Source organism: Bactrocera oleae, chromosome 2, assembly GCF_042242935.1.
Source record: "Bactrocera oleae isolate idBacOlea1 chromosome 2, idBacOlea1, whole genome shotgun sequence".
In the NCBI taxonomy this organism is placed as follows: domain Eukaryota; kingdom Metazoa; phylum Arthropoda; class Insecta; order Diptera; family Tephritidae; genus Bactrocera; species Bactrocera oleae.
Genome location: NC_091536.1, coordinates 6951376 through 6967496, shown reverse-complemented (window position 1 = coordinate 6967496; position 16121 = coordinate 6951376). Strand labels below are relative to the sequence as shown.

The following is a 16121-nucleotide window of genomic DNA, read 5'->3' as shown; positions in this document are numbered from 1 at the left end:
AGAAAAAGTTGTCCTGAAATCTGAAATTCCCACTTCATAAGCGGCTTTCCAAGGATGATTAAGGATACGATCTTTAATATAATTGCATAACTTGTTCCGATCTCATAACGACCGTGCTTTTAATTGAACAGAGCACATTCAGGTTATAAAGTTAGTACTTCAAAAAACCATATTCCAGGCTCTAATAAATTTGATTAGCTTTAGCCCACGTGAGAAACTTCGTCAAAGGTTTTGATTTCTGTGAACGTGAGATCTTATAATTCATCTTCAGTCAATGAGGACTTTATTTCGCCAGAAAGTGAACCAAAATTAATAAGTTAGCGCTCATACTACCAATATTTTAATAGTCTTTTCTTCTGTCGGAGAAAATTAGAGAGATGTTAAGGGGTTAGGGGTAGTCAGTATTTTCAATTTTGCATTTTCCTTACGTGTAATATCTTGATAATATTGTCTGAAAATGTCAAGTTGATCCGATAATTACTTTTTGAGTTATTCGACAAAAAACAAAGAGCGCTCGGGCGCTAAGTCTAGTGTGAAACTTTAAATGCGTTTTTCTCAAAACTATGTTTTTTGAACTGGCGACAAGTGTAACTCGAAAACCGCTTAGTAGATTTTAATGAAATTTATACAGCTTTTAGAATACATAATAAACACGGGCCTGATCGAAGGATTTTTTTTCAAAAATTCCTTGAGGCCGCCATTTTGTTAATTTTTGAAAAAAAAGCTTCGATCAGGCGCAGGATTATTATACTAATTTTTTTTATCCGATTGATTTTAGATGAATTTCCAAGGACTTATGATTGTCACCGCAAGGACCTTATTTTGGAACTGGGTCAACACAGAAAGCTATAACTTTGGAAATAAAATTTTTTTTAACAGGATTTAATAGCAAAAAAAAAATTACTGAAAATTCTTATTTTTTCGTGTCTCTGACTACCCCTAACCCCTTAAAAATGTTGTTTTATGATGAGGGTACGACTGTAAATATCGGTAAATACTCTTTCCCAACACGAACCGAAACTCTGAACTTGTGCTCTTTTATATAGCCGATATATTAGTATTTTTACAAGGATATCAACATCATTAAGGCATCGGTTTATGAGGTCCTTTTTACGATGCATTGTATTGACTTTTACATTTTTACCACACATCTTGTTTTGGATAAACCCTACCCACTGAGTGCTATAATGGGCCTCTAAGCTGAATATGCTAGAGTGCGTCTCCAAAAGTCGGAACCTTCTCTGTGCTAAAAGCAGGGCTTGAGTTCCTAACATTCATAAAAACAGAGCGGCCAACAAATTTGTAGCAAACAGAAGACATATATTTTAATTGACTGATTTTGGTATTAAAAAAATTATTGAAGGTACCTGACTGAATAACTTCTCCTCAACCGTTTATCCGTCTTATATTCTAGTTTTATATATTTCTTATTCAACTTACGTTCTGAAATTCTGGTGGATTATCGTTTTCATCTAATACAATAATGGTGATTGGCACTTGTACAATATTATCTTGTTCGGATTCGCCATCGGGACTGACACGATCACGTATCGTGACATAAAACAACAAACTGTCTTTCTCTTCGCGATCTAATGGCTTAATTAATTTTATAACGCCCGTGATGGGGTCCACTTCAAAGTGTTCTGAACCGATGGCACCAAAAGTGACATTACTACCTTCCGGATCGTAACCCTGTAACTGAGCGACGACTGTACCAACAGCTGCATTCTCCTCCAATACAATATTGTTAAGTACTTGGGTGAAGACAGGCGGGCGATTAGTTTCAGCTGTGAAAAAAGATAATGTGAGAAAGGGTTATAAAAATGAAAAATTATTAGAAGAGCCACAGGAGTAATCAGGGTAAATGAGTGAGACGTGTTTTTCATAGTGCATAGAGTAAATGCTACTTACAGCTGATTAACGGTAGAATGCTGATAAGCGCAAAGGCAAACAGCTGATAGTGTGTGTGCAACAATTTATGTCTGGGCATTGTGTTGGTGCTGTAAAAAAAGAGGATGTGACACTAGGTTAATGAGTGTATAAAATATTAATTTAAATATAAAATGAACTACATATCTAAAAGAATAATTCCGAAATTTGAGAGAAGTCAAATTTAACATTAGCAAAAATATTTAACACGTAAGATTTACTTTAAGAGAGTGCTTTGAAATATAAACCGAAATGATTTATGCTGTAATGATTAGAGAGTTAGTCTCTCTTCATGTGTGTAAGTAAAGCTTTATGTCAATAAAGGTAGTGCAAAAAGGTTGTTAAAGAAGAAATATGTTGTCAACAGCGAGAAACGTTAGAAACCTCTAAGATGCCTGAGAGGTGAGATCTTTGCTTTCACATTGTTGTTACTTAATTTTTTTTTCTAAAGCACTACCAACAAGCACGACGTGATGTTGAAACGAAATAAAACACTCGAAATGGGTATTGTTATGCCATGTGTGATTTGAACAAAATGTCGGGCAAATGGTCACCACGGCTCCGTTTTGCATATCTCCACCCGTTTACGTAAATTTTCGATGACCCAATGCAGCATTTATTTTAGCTATAGTGCTCTGAATGTTGTCTTCGAGCTCCTCGAGCCGTTGACCTTTGGCTTAAACCTTTGATTCAACATACTCCCAAATAATCTAGAGGCATTAAATCGCAAGATCTTGGCGGCCATTCGACTGGGCTATTTAGCGAGTCGCAAAACTTTGCATGAAATGTGTCCCTGTTTAGACGTGAAACATAGGGACGCAAACCATCTGGATGGAAATAAAGATTGTTCGCGTCGATTTCATCAAAAAAATTCCGGAAAAAAAGTTCGTCAACATCGTGTTATAATGCTCGTTATTTATCATTTTGGGGATGCAATTGCGTTTCCTGAACTACACGACGATTTGACTCACCCCAATAGCGACAATTCTGTTTGTTGACGAAGCCATTAAGCCAGAAATGGGCCTTATCTGAGAAGATGATTTTAGGATTTCCGAATTTAATGGAGAACGTTTATTCGCGTAATAATCTTGGACAATTTTTAAGCGTTGTACCAAAGTGAAACGTGACATGATGAAATGTCAAACCTTACTGAACACACTGAAAAAATTTGACATGGCAACCATGAGTTTATTGGTAGACGCTATACAAACCCATCGCTGGGAGTAATTTTGAGCGGAAAATTATACATAGGGTAATCATGGGGATGTACCACTGTATACTGGATACCCACTGTATATTAAGTTTGCCACCCTATAAAATGTTTATATAAATGATCAACGTGACGAGATAAGTCGATTAAGCCATGTTCGCCTGTCTGTATATATTAGGTAAAATAAAAAGTTAGTAATATAAACTAATTTCTCAGTGTTTGAGACATCGGATATTATTGCACCCGTCTTTTTCTCACAAAGAAAGTGCTTATAAAATGTTTGATCCTTGCAGTCAAAAAACTGGTCCAGGTGGTTTTTGACGTCCTGATTTGACATGAAGATTCTCCCTTCTAAAAAATTGTGCAGAGACCGTGGGTGTGGTGGCACATTCTATTCAAGCTTCAAAAGGGCGAGTCATCAAATATGTATGAGGTGTCGCATTATCCTGATGCAACACTACACCTTTTCTATTGATCAATTCTGAACTCTGCTGTTTGAGTGCATAACTCAATTTGGCCAGCTGATCATAATACACTGCAGAATTAATTGTGGTATTGTCGGGCTAAAGCGCGAAATAAACGTCTCTTTTGAATCCCACCAAATTGACAACATAACCTTTTTTTTGGTGACTATCGGCCTTTGAAGTGATTTAAGCTGGTTTATCCTTCTTAGATCAAGATGCTTGCGCTTTACATTGTTGTAAACAATTAATTTTCGTTGACGCCTCATGTGCTTGTAAGCGGTCGCGATAAACAAATTTAATCATTCGGTAATCTCTCGAGTTGTTATTCGACGATTTGCAAGCCTTACTATATATAACGGTAAAGCAGTTAAGCGTGAACAACCTAATAGCATAGAGCTGACATACAAATTGAACGATCGGAATAAAGTGCTTATATGAAAAGCTTTTTCATTTGACGAGATATATTCAAGAAATTTGGCATGGGTTATTGTGTAGGACAACGGCCGAAGAAATAATTCACATCGAGTAACTATAGCATATAGCTGCCATACAAACAGACCAATCAAAGTTTCTGTAAGAAATATTTTGTATTTGTGAAGGGTATTATAGCTTCGATACAACCGAAGTTAACGTTTTTTCTTGTTTTTTTTCCTTAAATTTTAGCCATATGTTATAAGTTTCCTACTCACTGTGAGTAGAGCTTAAAAAAGGTTAATGTATTTTGGTTAAGCAAACATATACAAACGTTAAAAAGTTATTGTTTGCAAATGGAAAATGTCAACAAGCCACAAAAAGAAAAAACAACTAAAATTAACAGCAAACGCAAACGCTCACAAATGCATATATTTACTTATAAGGCAATATACACGCGTATAAGCTGAGTGTGTGCTCATAAACCGCACATATTGGCGCCAAAGAACTTCCCGCGAAGCCATCAGCAACCACTGAATTTTTGCATTCATAAAACCACTTAAACCTCACCCCGAAAACTTAACTAGCAGCGCCACTTGATTGCAGCCAAGTTCACGCAACTTTGCACGACATTAATTACAGCAATTTGTGCGCGGAGAGTTATTTTCCATGAGGGAGGAAGAGAGAGAGAGTGTGTGTGTGGCGCCACCAGCACTTGCACACGCTGCCAAATTGCTATCTCGCACTCCGTTTCTGTCTATGCTCTCTTACACTGCTCCTTTCGCACCGCGAATTTGCAAAGCAAACACAACGCAAATGTGTATTCGCAAAAAATGCAAAATAGTTTTTCGGCTTTTCTGATTTTAAGTACACGAAGTGTATGTGGATGCGGGTGTGGGAGCGGGTGCGCGCTAATTAATGCCACAGTGCTGCAGAAATGCAGCGTCACATTTTGCACTCGCTGGTTTTAGCCGACCAATATCACGCGTGCCCCCACCTCCAGCGACTTTATTGCTTTGCTTGCGGCACACAATAGTAATAAGTGCAGCAACCACACTCACGCGCTGTTGCTGCTACTACTGCTGCCGCATTGTAGGACTAAGCAAAGAAATATTGCAGCAACAACTAAAATGGCAGCAAGGAAAAAATCGTAAATAAAACGGCTGACGAACTAAAACATCCGCATCGTTAAAGCTTCGAGTTGCACAAAAAAGGGGAATGCAAACGCCGCTAGCTGACACAATAGCAACAACAACAGTAACAGCTGCTGTAGCAATAGCTTCATCAGCAGCATGACAGCAGCGGCAGGAAGTCAACTTTTGACGCACTTAAATCAAAACATCAACACTGTAAGCGCCAGCAACGGCAAACGAAACAGGAAAAAGGCCGAAACCGAAGTTATAATACCCTTTACAATACAAAAGATTCCTTACAAGAAGTTATAAGTTATAATCCATACCAAATTTCTTGAAGATATCTCGTCAAATGAAAAAGTTGTTCATACAAGTATTTGATTCCGATCGTTCAATTTGTTTGGTAGCTATATGCTATAGTAGTCCGATATCTGTGTTTCAGACAAATTAACAGTTTCTTGAGAATAAAATAACGTGTGCAAGATTTCAGATCGATATCTAAAAAATTGAGGGACTAATTCGCGTATATACAGACGGACATGGCTAAATTGACTCAGCTCGTCATGCTAAATGATCCGCAAAATATATTTTATAGTCTCCGACGTTTTCTTCTAGGTCTAGGTTTCAAACATCGTGGGAAACTTAATATACCCTGTTCAGGGTATAAAAAGCTCCGTGAATGGTTGGATGAGTGTTGGGTGTTGAGTGCTGGAAGACAGAGAGAGCGTGAAAGGCGCCTGCGAGCAAGTAAGCGTGTAAATGCACTTGAGGATATGTAGTGTGCTATAGGGCTGCGGGTGAAGATCAACAGCTGCTACAACAACAAAAACACCAGTGAAGCAAAAGGAAAAAGTGGCTGAAAATGAGTGTCAGTCGGCAATGAGATCGGAGTAAGAGGGGTGGAAGTGCAGATGAGTTGTAGTGGCAATAGCTCGCACTTGCAGTTGTCAAGTCGAGTGAGGCAGCTTTTGAAACGCGTGTTGTGTTGCATGTGCCAAAAAGTAATGTTTACATCAACATTACTGCCAGCGGCAGTCAGCAAGTGCGGCACCACCCGCCGCCCCGGCCATCAACACTACCAACCCAGCCAATTAAGTCGTCCCACTCTCGCTGTGGTGTTGATGTGGCATACTAGTATATGGTACATATGCGCAGTGTGGCATGCAACAAGCGATAGCTGTCTGTTGTTTTATGCTTTTAGCTTTTGACGTTTTTTTTTTACAAATTTTCGCTTCGCAGCTGTTTTCCGCTTTTTATACTCATCTGCATTTAAGTTCTTTACTTTTTTTCGTGATCTGTGCGCTTTTACAATCCACACTACGCAAAGTGTGGTAAAAAGAAAAACAAGTAGTAACTTTGAAGGAAATTGGTTTGAACAAGTAAATAATCTATAATATGCATTTTGGGTTCTTAAAATTCGTTTATGTCGCAGAAGAGCAAAGCTGTTGACAGTTTGTCAGCTTTTTGATGTTAGATGTATCAATAGGAACAAGATTCATTTGATTTTGGGAATGCTTTAGAATCCAGCCTCGACAAAAAATAAGTTCCTCCTTTCACTTGACTCATTTTGCTAAGTTGCTTAGACTCAACTGCTGTCAGCGGAACGAAAGTGTTACCTTCAAACTATCTCTTATGAAAGAAAAAAACAAATCAAGAGAAAAACAAGAACAAGTGCTCTGTTGTCAGTATGAGTAATTCAAGTTAATTAACACTGTCTTATTCTTATAAACCATAGAGCTTCGGACAGGAACACATTAAAATTCTCCACTACTTTGAGTACTGCATCGCGGAACCTTCACCTGGTAGTTTCTTCTCTACTCGCACAGATGCGAAGTTTTTGTGGGCGGGGGAAGCCGTTGGAGAAGAGGTGCAGTGGACTTTTCACGAATGGATCGAAGTTAAATGGGAGGGTAGGATGTGAAGTTTTCTGTTGGGAGCTCTCCATTAATTCTAGTTTCAGGCTACCAGACCACTGTAGCGTCTTTCGAGCGGAGGTGACTCCCATCAAGATAGCAGTAGATTTTATTGCTCCGAAATATAGCTTCCTTCAGAGAGGTGTGCATTCAATCCGACATCCGAGCGGCTATACTGACTTTGAGCTCGCTGACTGTGCGCTCAAAACTAGTCAAGGAGTGGAGTCATTAACAACAGCTTCAAGCTTTTCCATATTAGCAAAGCCGGTGAGCTTTTTAGAGAAGGCACACCTACCCCAAAGTCATCCAATTGGAAGCGAGTCGGCTTTGTCGAGACTTGTGCAACTGCGAGATTCTTCTGGCCCAAAGTGAACCGTAAGAGTTCTTCCGAACTACTTCTACTTGCACTTAGCAAAATCAATCTTGCAACAATTGTAGGTGTTCTGACTGGACACTATTCAATAGTTCCTCTTTGCCAAAGCTGTATGGAAGCAGGTGAGGTGGAATCATCTTGTTACTTTGTACTCTATTGCCAGGCTTTTGACCGCCTGAGATTGAAATACCAAATCTGGGTGGACACACTTTTGGAAAACCTAGCGAAGTGGCTGAGATTGATACTGACCGCTTTAATAAATTTGTGGTGAGCTCAAAACGCTTCGTAGATCTATAAGGTGATGCACTTTAAGGAGTTTGTGGGTAACAATAAGGATAAATATTTATCCAAGGGCGATCCATCGATTTTTGGATCAACCCCCTAACCTGACATTGAGCTCTAATATTCTGCGACCAAATACAGTGGTCCACAGTTATGTGCTCTTATGTTTAGAATCTAAACTTAAGCTAAATATTATATATAATGGAGAAGGGTACTTATGTTCTGAATGCAATTTTTTTACCGATCCCGAATTGAAGTGTAGTGATTGCTGTCCTCTAATGTTTTTTAACGGAACTGCTTTTGACGTCGATGAATTATTTACAATCGATATAATGTAATATTTTATTAACATTTTGGGTCCTTAAAGTGCCATCAAACCATAAAAAAGAGCTGTTGATCTTACTAGTAAAGAAAAATTATTCGAATTATTTTCTTTCGGGGTTTATTCAGCATGCATTTGACTGCATATATTTTTTAATTTCGAAACAAAATGGCGGCCAGTGGACCAAATTTCGGAATCACACTTTCAAGAAGGCCTTTTCGAGCAACGGTGATTCTAGGAGCTTGTGTTTCGGCAATAAAAAACGATATCTTAATCTTCATAAAACTTGTTAGTTTTTATTTTCAAAATATATTATACACTAAACAAGATATATTAAGTTTGCCACGAAGTTTGTAACACTTACAAGGAACCGACGGTGACTCTAGAAAATGGCTAAATAAACGATCCGTGTGACGAATTAAGGCGATTTTTTCGTCTGACTGTTTTTGAGATATCGATCTGAAATTTCGCACACGTCCCTTTCTCCCAAAGAAGCTGCTCATTTGTCGGAACAGCCGATATCAGGCTACTGTAGGATATAGCTGTCATACAAACTGAACGATCCAAATTAAGTTCTTGATTGGTAAACGTTTTTATTTGACAAGATATCTTTACGAAATTCGGCATAGATTATTGCCCCAAGGCAGCGTTAAAATCTCCGAAAAAATTATTCACATCGGACTCTATAGCATATACATAGCTTTCATGCAAACTGAACGATCAAAAACAAGTTGAAGTATAGAAAATTTTTTATTTTTCAAGGGTATTATAGATTCGGTGAAACCGTAGTTAACGTATTTTATTTTCCACTTTCCATCGATTTATTGCAAAATGGCTGATTTGCAAAACAAGATATACAATTTTTAATCGAAAAAGTAGCAGTAAATTATTTATAAAAAGTTGTACGTAGTTTACTAGACAAAGTAACTGTTACTCCGATTCAAAAAAACGAAGTTTCGAAAAAACCTGTAATGCTTAGGCTTTACAGTGGATTGGACAGATAATAAAGTGGAGAATACTTTTTTTCTTCAATATTCTATCATTTGAGTAATGTTTTTAGAATCCTAAAGTGTGCTTTAAGCAAAAAAAAAAAATTAACGATTTTTTAAAATTCTAAATTGGCTTAACCCCATAAGGTAAATAAAAAGGAAGCCAATCATCAAACCACAAACTTCTGAAAGTTTAAACTTTTTTTCAACATGTCACTACCGAAATCATAACAATGATAACTCGCAGCTGATTTCGCTTGGAAATTCAGCGATTCGCAATTTTTTCACAATACCGTTATCAATTTCCACGCGCTGCAGCTTGAAGTGTGCAATACAAGGCAATTCGCAAAATTGTAGAAGAGAAATGCCAAAATGCCGAAATGTAAAATGTCATATTCCTGCGACTCGTTATGCGAACTCTGTAACCGCCAGCGGCTCGGGCATTGTAATGTTTAACATGTAAATTAAATTTTGCCGCCAAAATTCAATTAGTTGTCAACGTAAATGTAGAAACACAACACAATGACAACAACAACAACAGCAAATCAACTTTTCAACAAAAGCTAAACTCTTCACTAGCCACAAGCGGGTATGTCACTAGTGGCCAAAACAACAAAAAGCGTGCCACAACAACAGTAGACGGTAACAAGATAAATATTAAAACCCAAAATCAGCTAAAATACGAAGTAAACACAAACGCAAAAAATACAATTGCGCGCTCACTATGTACATACATATATTCGTATCTGTGTATGTACAATATGTATGTATGTATGCGCGTGTGTTTGTATGTGCATGCATGGTAACACCACTGTCTATCACTAGCTTTTAAGTATGCCCAGGCGTATAAGCAATTGCTGTTTTGTTTTTGTACTGCTGTAAGCAAAATCCACGTTGAATATTTCCACTCTACGCTATGGCCGAGAAGAGATTAAACGACTGGCGCGTTATGATGTGCGTAAAGAAATGTGTATGCAAATGCTCGTGGTAATGCAATCATACCCAGTAGGAAAATTTTACAGCTTGCGTGTGTGTGTTTGTGTGTGTGTGCAAGGGATTTGTAGAGAATTATGATGTTGTTAACGTTGGTTGTTGATATGTACAGATATTTACATACATATACATGTGCATATGTACATGAATAGATAATTTGCGATAGTTTGTTTTGTACTGTTGGGAACACTTTAGAACATTTTCGCAAAATCCGCACTGGTTTATAGTAACACAAAAAAAAAACACTAAATTGAGTATAAAAATTTTTGGTGGATATTTAAATATCAAATTAATAATTAACAATTAATATATTTATTTAATATTGGTATGATATACAGGCAGTAAAATAACAGAAAAATACAAGTTTGGAAAATGGAAAGTAATAATTAAATATTATAGGCAAGAAAAATCGTTAACATCGGCTTTTTATAGCTAAAAGAGTATAAAAAGATCTTTATCTTGATTTTGGTTGCGCAGTTTGTATGACAGCTATATGCTATAGTTGTCTGATCTGAACAATCACAAGTATTCACTTGATATTACAGCCGTAGCTTTACAATAATAAACACAATTTGCTGCTAATTTCTTCGATCAGAAGTTGCTCTAGGTTTTACTTGTTCACCATTTTGCGAAAAATTAATGTAAAGCTAAAGACGTATGTACTTTACTATCAAATCTTATGTAGATTAGGATGACGTTTTTAATTTTGTTCAAGAAAGCACGAGTTCCTAGAATATTCCTGATAGAGAGAAATTCGATTCAAATCGACTTTGAATTTAATTGTCAATGTGAATAGGCATGTTTCATGTTCGCTTTTGCATTTTCAACAAGCTAGAATTTGGTCAAGAGACAAACCTTTATTTATTTGAATCAAAGTGGAAGTGAACATTGAGCCACCAAATTGTTGAGCAAAATCTTAATTTCAAGAATTATAAAGTGCCACAATTCAATACATTGCCTGCTTCATATCGAAGTCAAGCTTCATTTAAAACTGTATAAAGTTTTACACTAGTTGTCCGTTTTACGGGCAGACATATGAATGGGCGGAATGGAGGGCTGTGATACATTACAAACTCAAGCCTCATTATTTTGATACATATGTACATAAATGTAACGCTTATATCTATTTCACTTATTTTAGGTTTTACAAACAACCGTTTTGCGAATTTATAGTTTCATGCAACATGTTGCAGGTGCATAATGAAATGAATTTTGAATACTCACCGTTCTTGATTGGCGATATTTGAATGAAAGTTGTATGCCTGTTTTTTGATGAATTAGATTGATATGCATAGGTTACTCATACGCAGTGTGGCTCTATTGCAATGTGTGTGAAGCAGTATGTGATTGTTGTAAACATTATACTTATAAATATATTAAAGCAAACGTACTGTTAACTTTATAGTATGCGTTCAGACTTTATGATATTGTGAAACACGCTATGGGATTTATTATTTTATTTCTGGGAATAATAATAATATAATATTAATATTAAAAAAATGCTATAAATTTTACTATATGATCGTAAGTTTTATCGAATGAACGTTTGAAGAATCAATTTTTTTTTTTAATTTCGAGGTTAGATTGCAAAACATTTAATATAAACTTATTAGATTTTTCGTGTCTTCTAACTTTTTTTTTGGGAATTTTAGAAAGTTCCTCACTTTTAATGTTTGACTTATTTTTTCATAATCGCCTAAACGATTTGCGTGAAACATCTCTCACATTTAAAGCACATATTATTTCAATTTGTCTTTAATCATGTTTCCTAGCCATACGAGAGAAGAGAGAGTTATAAAGTATAAAATTATTGTCTTATCACCTTGTGGAGATCAACAAGTTTCAAACTTCTACTAAGAGCTTTTTTCACATGCGAAACACGCACAGTATTTGGATATTGCTGCCGAGGGCAGGGTGAATGGCATGTCGTAAGAAAAAAAATTTCGGGTATTTTTTTCGGTTTTACTTCTGGTTACTTTCAAGATGCTGACTGGGCTTTAGCTATAGCCAAATGAGAGCTCTACTGATAGATTTTTCAGCTTCGAAATACATTTGGAGGCAGCTAAGGACATCCGCGATTAGCAAATACCTTATTATAGTATCAGATTATAAAAAGCATGTCAAAGAGATCAACGACACATCAATTCTTTAGTACAGCCCCAACTGTACTACCATGAAATTTGATGACGGGTATTGAAAGTTTGACGGCGCTTTTGGCACTGACAGCATTTGCAGTACTCGCATAGATATTCGACACTCGCCGCAATAACATTTAATTTCTCTGTAACTTCACAGGCAGCTGCTATGACCTGCATACATATTTACATACATACACATGCTACAAATTCAATTATTGCTTACAGGCATTCCCCATTGTACGTCTAATTGCAATTTTGCGCTTACAATTTTTTTTTTAATTACCGCAGTTTATGTTGGTGTTGTTATTTGTGTTCGAAGTCGGCACATTTGCACACAACAATTTTCCTCACCTCTAAACCAGGGACTCTTTTGTGACTCTCTACTCTAAATGCCAGTCGCCCAAAATCGATTCCGTCGAGTAATCGCCGTGAAATGCGCTTGCAACATTGTATAAAATTAACGGCATTCACACCGCGCAAATATACGCTCGCTGGCATTCTACCATTCTGTACGCATTCATTTGTAAAATTTTGTTATCGCGTGCCTGATTGCGGCATTTGCGTACGTGAAAATTTAATCAATCAGTTGCACATTACATTTGCGACCAAATGTGCTGTGAAAAAATAATCAAATCGGCCAGTATTTAGTATGTGCGTATTTGCATGGGATAAATAAGTAGAAATAACATTGAATGTAACAAAAATAACCTCTACTATCATATATTGTATTTTAAAAGTATATATTTAGCATGATATTAAACGATTCCATTGAAATTCCAATAACTTTTCACTTTCCTTACACTCCATTCACTTTGCTATAAGATTTCCAACTCGGTATGCATCAGCTGATCCGAAAAAGGCTAAGTCTTTATAGTGTTTAACACTAGAACTACGAACCGGTCAAAATGACACTGTCAATGGCTGCTCTCAATTGTCTCTAGATGCTGAAGACTAATCCAATTGTCTCTCTCAACAAGCAGAACAATCGATTTTACTTTGACTTCTATATGGTCAGTTAAGCAATGAACTATTTCAGTACGATCTGGTAAAAGTTTTTGCTATATACTGCATAAGCGAGTAGAATTTCTTCCACTTATGCTCCTAAAGCTGTCTATTTAATGCGATTGCCCGTTGCTACCGTACAACCCTTGCATCCAATTTTGTGTTATATTGTTGCTTTTTGGATAAAAGTTGAGTTACTAAATTATATTTACATATTAAGCGATTATATCGAGATAAAAGTGTAGCGATTGCCATGGAAGATTATACTGAGGGATGAGTAAAACCAAGCTAGTGTATGCCTTATGATGGCTGCAATCTCAAAAAAGGAATTTGGAAATGATAACCCTCTTAGAATTTCTAACGCACGAAAGCAGTGAGAATCGATTGAATGTTCCGTTGTAATGGATTGTTCGTTGATCACCAAATAGGAGGTATACATCGTTACTTATTATCTGAAATTAGACGCACCTCATGTTAGACAGATTATGTTTGATGCTGAAAAACTCACGAATATATTTAAATAAGCTATGCTGAAGTAACTGCGCTAAAGCATCAGATCTCTAAAAAGGTTAGTGCCGCAACTCGCACTTGGTTACTTCGTTGAATAGAGCCAGCCCATCTCGCCGAAAGGATTGATTTTACTACAGCGGAGACTCTGTTAGCTAGAATTCAGACTATTTCGCAATGATCTTTGTAAATTTAAATTGACAGATAGTATATTTTTATAGATTTAATGCCCCTCGCCCCATGATTCGTCAGAACTGTCACGAGTATTCCATGAATAATTTTAGCGTTCGTTACAAGAAACTCTATCAACTATAATAGGGTAGTTCAGAGCTAACCTTGCATAAACTCAATGATCACCATTTACACAAGTCATCTCTTCCATTCGCTATCCTCTAATGCATCAAGAGGCTAAAAATGTCTTGGAAAGCAGGGCAGCAGTGGAGAGTATCGCCAGTAACAAGCGAGTTCTTTTCAACTGGGTGCCAAGTCACAAAGGCATCGAAACAAGGACGAGATGGCCAAAAGTGGTATACGGCTGTCATCTGATAACGTGAACGACATGAGTAAACACATGCATTGTCTTTACGATGATCTGAACAAGAGCATGCCAAGGAAGGTTAAAATGCGATGGAATCATCTATCGGGATGCAAAACTACAAAGGTCATGTGCAAAGCGGCAGATAACAATAAAAAAAATAAAAAAGTTTCTATCACTCTTGATAGAAGAGACTGTATCATCATTGGAATACTCACTGATCACAGTCTGGTGACGGCAGAATGAGACAGATAGATCGAAATGACAGCAGAAAATGTCAGGAGCAAGGCACCAGGGAGCATCTCTTGTGTGCTTGTCCCACACTAACAAGGCAACGCCTCAAACATTTGGGGGCCTCACGGTATGAAACACTGGTACAGTTGTCGATAGTGAGGCCGCAGAATCTATTGAAATTCATGTCAAGCGCTGGCATCCTGAAGAATGACTATCATTATCAGCTTGAGAACCCACCACTTGCAAAAGCTCACTCTATAGCAGTCAACCTGCATACGCTTCCAAATTAACTTCCGAAGTTATGAATACCAATGAATAAATTAAACATGAAAGCACTTTTTACTTTCAATCCAACTACTTAAGACTGCTAGTTCATAGATATACATACATATATATCGTAGTACGTAATTGCTGTCATTGTATACTCTATTTGAAAGTTTCACACAAGCAAATAAAGCTTTTAAAGCGCCTATTTACTTAAATACATTAAACAAGAAATTAAAACAGACTCGACAAAGTACAAAGTGTATAATTGACTTAAATTAAGTAAATAGCTGTTTATAAAAATAAATATAAATAAAAATAAATAAATGCCGTGCTTCGCTGCTTTTCCGATGCTAAGCCGATTATTTACACGAGAGCAAATAACATTTCAATACATAATTTTTTAAGTATTCTTTGACAAATAAGCGTATAGTTTTGTAAACAGTAGAGCGCTATAAGACATAACAGCATAACTTAATATTAAGAAATTTTGTAGCAAATACTGTAAGGTTAGACTAAAATGACTAAAATGACGTCATTTTACCGAAGGGCGGTAAATTATCTATTTTAGGCCTAACTCTTTAAGAATGGACAGTCCAAAGTTTTCATGAACAGTATATATACCAGCACCAGGTGTTACTTTGCCCCGATCACGCATTAACTCGACATCAGCTGTTATAGCTTGTGGTCACAATTATCACCGCACATACATTTATATTAATTTGCATTCTCTTAGTGACAATCTTCGTATGTAACGTACATACATATTACGTATAAGAAGCTGCTGAATAGCACTACTAACACTCACGTAACCAGGTAAATTAAAATACACAACATGTATACACAGAGCAATTTGGCATGATGATATTCGCTGTTATTAAATTCCAATAAAAACAGACATGTTTCAACAACAAGCAGCAAAACAGAAAAACATGCGAAAGTATGACAGGAGAAAGAATTTTAAATATTCCATTCATAAAACGCATTCAAGCAGGTGTGAAATGGCTGATTGAACTTTTGCGGAGAAGGGTCAGTGTGATTGCAGAGAGCAGATGACAACTTTTACATTTGTAAATATGTATGCACAAGTAGCCTGTAGGGAAAATATGAACTTGTGAAACAATGCGGTAAAATAACGTTACAAACTTCTGAACTTATGAAATACTTTACTGTCTACATGTTTTCGCTTGTAGGGACTATGTGAACTTGTGAAACATTGTTACAAAGTAACAATAAAACTTTCTGAATTTATGTACTGCATATACATACATACGTATTCGGATTATATATGCAAGTATTAAAGTGGGCAACAAGCAAGTTTGTGGCGAAAATGTTTTCCAAGTACGGCTACAATATTTTGAGCTTATGAAACACTTTTCTGAAGTAATGTTACAATTCCTAAAGCTCAAAAAATATGAATTT

The 16121-nt window shown here is 36.6% G+C and overlaps 1 protein-coding gene across 4 annotated transcripts in view; it reads right to left on the bottom strand.

The window, feature by feature from the left end:
* The window catches only part of Cad87A (cadherin 87A), a 127878-nt gene that overhangs the window by 18065 nt on the left and 93692 nt on the right, over positions 1-16121 (bottom strand). For all 4 annotated transcript variants that reach the window (XM_014230067.3, XM_014230068.3, XM_070107907.1 and 1 more), the window contains 2 exons: positions 1912-2000; positions 1441-1787 (listed from right to left, as the gene is read on the bottom strand). In XM_014230067.3, coding sequence (XP_014085542.1) covers positions 1441-1787; positions 1912-1990 — 426 coding nt within the window. In that variant the 5' untranslated portion in view covers positions 1991-2000. The remainder of the gene's footprint in view (positions 1-1440; positions 1788-1911; positions 2001-16121) is intronic.